Source organism: Camelina sativa, chromosome 2 (genome assembly GCF_000633955.1).
Source record: "Camelina sativa cultivar DH55 chromosome 2, Cs, whole genome shotgun sequence".
NCBI lineage: Eukaryota > Viridiplantae > Streptophyta > Magnoliopsida > Brassicales > Brassicaceae > Camelina > Camelina sativa.
The window spans coordinates 4952663-4958794 of record NC_025686.1 but is presented as its reverse complement, the minus strand read 5'-3'; the positions used below and the strand labels follow the sequence as shown (position 1 = coordinate 4958794).

Genomic DNA, 6132 nt, shown 5'->3' with positions numbered 1-6132 from the left:
AAAAAAAAAAAAAAAAAAAAAACATTCAGTCCCACTAGCTAAAATATTATATAAAATCTAATATAATTGTTTTTCTTAAGGTAAAATGTATAAAGGTAAATCACACATATATACAAAATCTATTACATACTTGACACACATTGTTTTTCAAAAAAATTTTTGTTATATCTTGTTCTCGAAAACAAAAACAATTTTGGTGAAAATTAAATAATTTGTTGTTGAACATCATTAAAACCTAAAAACATTTTATGCTGAGTATTAAGAATTAATTTCTTTTTAATTTGACATTAATTAAGCGTCTCATTGGTACATATAGTATGCTAATAATCAAATTATAATCAAATTATTCCGAGCATTTATAATAATCAAATTTATGGCCATTTAAGAAAAACACTATGTCATTATTGTCATTATTGCTGAGTAAATATTGTAAATTTTATAACATATTGCATAGTATTTTTGAATATTGATATATTTGATAAATTGTTTTTGTGAGTTCCACTAAAATCTCAACCTTGTTGAACTATGAGATATGGAAGAGAGATTTTCTTGTCGTACTCATTGTTACAAAATGTAAGATAGATTACCTCTGAAATAGCAGATTACTGTGCCATTTAAGTTCAAGTTGTACAATTCAAATAAATGATTATATATAAGGTATTGAATTGATGATCAATACCATTACCAGATTTAACAACGTGGGTGTTTGCTAATGGTATTCTAAGGAGTTTATAACGTAAATAAATGTTATAAGTCTTTCAAGACTATTAGATAAAGAATTTGCTCAAATACTAATGACTATCGTTTGTATAACAAATTGAACAGTTGGGTTGTAATGTCATTTCAGTTTGAAGTCTTCCTAGAGTCCTACATGGACTTGCGAAGGCAACAACAGATGAAATGTTTATTCCCAACATCTTGTAACCCAATACATTCGTGCGCCCTAAGCTGGTAGAAATAACATAGATCCATTTTCGCCAACCTCATCTTCTTTTCCAGGTTCTTCAAATAAAAATAGACTTAACGTGGTAATAAACGATAACTCCCACTGCCCCGGTTGTTGTAGGGAATAAAACCGACGGTATCTGAGCATAGTCTTCATCCGAAAGTCTGGAAAGGGTTCCAGACTTTATTTGAGTAATAAACTTTCCAGAATACCACTTTCCAACCATGTGAAATCGATGGTCTGAGTGGCGGATCCAGGATACAAATTTGGGTGGGGCACAAATTATAATCAAATAAATGTAATATTTTATTTCAAATATATCTAAAATATATGATCCAAAATATCATCAAAAATTTGAAAATATTATTTATTTTGTTTTTAAATATAGTAATTTGCATATACAGATATATTTTAAAAAAAAATTCCAAAATTTCTCAGTTACAAATTACAATAAACATGTAATTTTATGTAAAATTAATCATTTGAATTCACATATCTTAATATATCACACAAATTTTAACTCTAAATTGTGAAATGAATTACAAAGTAGATACAAATTTTTATGTTTACTAAATTACTCATTTCACCAATAGTTTTTAAATACAAATGTAATCTTTACTACTAAAATTGATGATTTAAAAATTTTTACAAGTTAAAATATTAAAAAAATATAAATAGAAATGAATGAAACTCATACTTTTATTTAAGAAAATAGTACAACTGAATATGTACTCAATTGTAGTGAATAAATTATAATTATTTTATAAAAATGATGAAAAGAAACGGGCCATGTGGGAAACCAAATAAAGCAAGGAAGAAGGCATCAAGGTAGTATCGAACTTTCCAAATCCAGATCAGTATATTACCAAATGAACTAGGAGACTATAATTGTTAATGCACAGTTCGAAATTTTTTTAACTAGTATGGAGCACGTGCCCCATCCAATATCACTGTAGATCCGTCTGACATCATGATACGGTGAGCATATCACTGGAAAACATAACCTTGTGACTTCCTGGAGTCTTGCATGGACTTGTCAAGACAATGGCTGCCACCATGGCCGGCCACTGATGATCGAACAATAATTCAAACCCTTAAATACCTCGCCCTATTTCACTAAGAGGTGAGTTCTTTGTATTTTAAAACTTTTGCATATATATATATATTGATAAATATGGTATGAATTCTGAACTCTAAGTTAAATGGTCCAAATCTGCAGGCTCAGGCTCAGGCTCACGAACTCCAACTTTTTTAAGAACACGGTTCCAACTTTTCTTGTTTTGTTTCCTCTGCACAGAGCCGGCCCTTGACAGGCAGGTGAAGCACATGCTTGTGGCCTCAAATAATATAGTTAATATTCGGCCCTTTTTCCACAAAAACTTCATTGGTTCTACTGGTGAAAAGATAGGATAATAGTACCAAAGGTCAACAGTTCAAACTGTTTAAAGACTTCTTTGTGTGTTTTCAAATTTTTTTTAAAAAAATGATAATGTACTATTGGCCCCACCAAAAAAATGGGCTTGTGGCCTTAAAATTTTCAGAGACGGCTCTGCTGGCTCTGCATTGACTTTTTATTTGGGTGTCTTAGGTTGGCCAATTCTTCTACAAATAGAAGAGATGACATGAGAGATTCGCATACGCTAAGTAGCTAATGGTTCGTGTTAAGTGGTGATGCAGACTTATGGGTTTGATATTTTATGCTTTTGTGGCTACCTCCTTGTTGTTAAAATACTATTTAGACTCCGATAAACTTGTGTTACTCTCAAATCTCTTTGACATTTTCCACTTAGCGAACTCTAATGCAACCGGTTCTTAGGCAAAAAGGAGGCCAAATAGGTACAAAACAAAGCTAAAGATGGAAGAACACTCTTTTAAAAAGGTGATGAGTGATTTCAGGAACATACTGGACCTAACCATAATCAATTAGATTCGAGAATTATCTGTTTTACTTAACTTTCGATTGTACTGGACCTGATTTTGGTTCTGACTGCTCTGTGTGAGAAAGGAACAAGGATGTTGACCACAACATCGACCTTCCCGATGTTGACCTTTTATTGATCTTGCGTTGAAATGAGAACTGACTTTGTTAGTGTGCGTCATGTTTTGGTGTGAAACAATGAAAAGCCTTTGCTTTCTAGAGAGCTTCGGTTCCACGCTTACAATCCCGACCTGATCAGAAGTAAATAAAAATTTATGCTTAAGAAAAACAAACTCTTTTATATCGTCAAACCTAGAACCAAGATGTCCCGTACTTTCATTTCTTCCTTGTGTTCAGTACAATACGATGACAAAAGATTCATTTTCACAAGAATTTTGCTTTCTGATACAAATAAACCACAACACAAACAGATAATCTAGTGAGCAGCTTGAGTTGATACAACACAAGAAGTTCCACTCTAAAACTGCTTGTGTGTTTAGATTAACATTTATGCCAAACGTGGAACACCATAACACCAAAGATAAACATATTTTAAAACTTAAATCTCCAAGAAGCTGGTTCTTCTTTCATCATAATCGACTTTTGAAATAGCCACTTCACTCTGTTCATTTTCATAGCCACTCACGTTCCTGTTTTAATACTTCAGTTTCCAAGATTTGGGACACTTTAGTATCTGCATCTTCCACTGTAAATGTATACCTCGATCGATCTCCGTCTGCCTCTCGCGCCCACTGATCGCTCCTCCTCCTCCTCCTCTCCTTCACGTCCAACCGAGACTCTGTCCTTCCCTCGCCTGGAACGAGCGGTCCCTTCACTGGAAAATCCATAACTTTGTGCTAAGGGTGGTGGGCATTTTAACCGAACCGATCCGAACCAAACTGACCCAACCGAACTCAAACCGACCCAAACCAAACCCAATCCTACTCTCAAACCATTTGGTTAAGATTTTTCTCAACCCAAACGGTTCGGTTTGGTTCGGTTTAAACCCAAACCGAACCGATAACCCAATGTGCTTTTTATTAACTAATTTAATTAAAAATATTCATAATTTTTGTATAATATGTAATCATAATCTTATATTCTTTATTAATTTATTTATGTTAAATTAGATTTAATTATTTCTAAAACTTTAACCCTAGGTTTTAAGAGTAAAATTGTAATTAACTCAAAAATTCTTATAAGAAATTAGACTCTTATATTTTCTTATGTTGTTTGGTTTGTTTCATTTTTATTTTATTTTAATTACTAAACATTAAATAATAATATTATTATCATTTTTAGGTAAAATTTTATGGATTCGTTGAATTATTCAACTTACAATTTGTTGTTTACTTTATACATATTATTATTAAAGGACAATGAATTTTGTTTTGTTACATTAATTAATTTTTAAACCAAACAAAATCGAACCAAATTAAAGCCAAACCGAACCAAACCAAACCGAACATAAACCGACCCAAACACAAACCAAACCGAACTAACTTTGGTTGAGTATGGTTTGGGGGGGTTCAAATAGAAAAGAAGAAGTCATACCGGCACATTCAGACCCATACGCTCGAAACAGTCTCTGATGGTCTTATCCAATAATTCATCCTCAAAAAAGCATCGACGCCATATCTTATCAATGCTAGTATGCAACCCATGCAAGGATCCTTCTTGCCTCGCTCCCTCTCCTTTGGCCAAGATGTAGGATCTCAAACTGCGGTCTATATAATCCAGCAAATAATCTGCCCTAGAGAACAAACGATACATTCTTCCAAGGTCATCAATGAGACTCTCATCCATTAATAGCTTAAAACCCTCTTCAAGAAAAGAAAGGTGAGCCTCCAGTAGTTGCCTCTCTAAAACTCCCGGTAGTTGTAAGCAGCAACCTGCAAAGAAGAAATAATGCTCCCGGCATTTTTTCCTTTCTGCGTGAAAAACCCCCTGCAAACAAACAAACAATCACCAGAAGAATATAGCATAAGAAGACCAAAAAATGAAAAAGGCTAGTCTTGATATGTAATGTAACCTCGACATATTTCAAGTAGTTGGAAATGTCGGGCTGCTGCAGGATTTTCTCTGCTTCCTCGGCGTAAAACTTGGAAGTAGAATCAAGGAAAGGCTTCTCAAACACATCTTTCGACAGCCCATGGAACATGTCCATCAGATTCTTTAGGAAATGACTCGTGTTGTCAGCAGCCTTGCCTGATCTGGTAGACATATAAAAATGCAAGGGAAAGAGTGAGAGTAGTGGAACAAGGAAGGAAAGAAGAGACTCCGTCTTACTTACCTCCTTTCATCAGTGATGAGTCCTAATATGCCGGTAATAACTTGATGTTGAAGTTGAGAGGTCATGGAGAGTTGCTTATGGAAAAGCTTCTGGCACCCGTCCCACAGTGTATACTCATTACATCTCAGATACATGGCTAAGTCAGACACAAACAGCATCTTCCTTCTAAAGTCTAACCAGCAATTGTAAACGAGTGGCAACAAAACAGAAGGATCATCACTGATTTGCTTCGCTAAAGACTGTAAAACCGAAGCAAGGTGTGGCTCACACTCCTGCTCAATAAGATCGAAAATATGCAGTTGTACTGTTTCGGGATCCGCAAAGCAAGCACGCTTAACAGCCATATAAATCTTTGTGCAGGGGATATCGACAGACTTATCATGTTCATCATCTAATATGATTTTGATTGCTGGCTTTAGCAACTCCCACGCATCCGCTAAGTACTTTTCTCTGTTTAGTGGAGCTAAATGGATGATATGAAATTTAGAGGATCAGCAACGAACGTACCACAAACAAAAAGAAAAAACAAATCCGAGATCGAAAACGTATATACCGCTAACAGGAGCGGGGCCATAGTTAAACGTAGGAATAGGCTGCGATACAGGAAGGAAGGAGTAGTGATCATCGCTTGGGGTATAAGGAAGAATATAAGAATTGCCCTCTGCTCCTACATCATCATCATCATCCTGTGAGTGGTGAAGGGGCCTCCTCGCCGAGGATAAAGAGTCGGGGCTGATCGAGCGTTTCATGATAATCCAATCCTGAATTGAAATGGATCAAATTAGACCATGAATTCACAATCGTATAGAGTCAGTCTCAATTCTCAAGGAAGAAAAATCGGATAATCGTAACCCTAACCCTTTGGCAAGAAATAATTCTACGTTTATTTATTTTTATCTTATTTTATTCAGATTATTATATTAACTTCGTTGTGTCTTGATTTTGATTTTAAAAGTTTGAAGTTGAACTTAATTT

The 6132-nt window shown here is 34.6% G+C and overlaps 1 protein-coding gene across 1 annotated transcript; it reads right to left on the bottom strand.

Moving 5' to 3' along the window:
• LOC104748522 (cullin-like protein 5) lies at positions 4413–5906 on the bottom strand. The gene is made up of 4 exons (XM_010470152.1): positions 5711–5906; positions 5158–5620; positions 4897–5077; positions 4413–4811 (listed from the first exon to the last, which is right to left on the bottom strand). The coding sequence occupies exons 1-4, from the start codon at positions 5904–5906 to the stop codon at positions 4413–4415; spliced, it is 1239 nt and encodes a 412-aa protein (XP_010468454.1).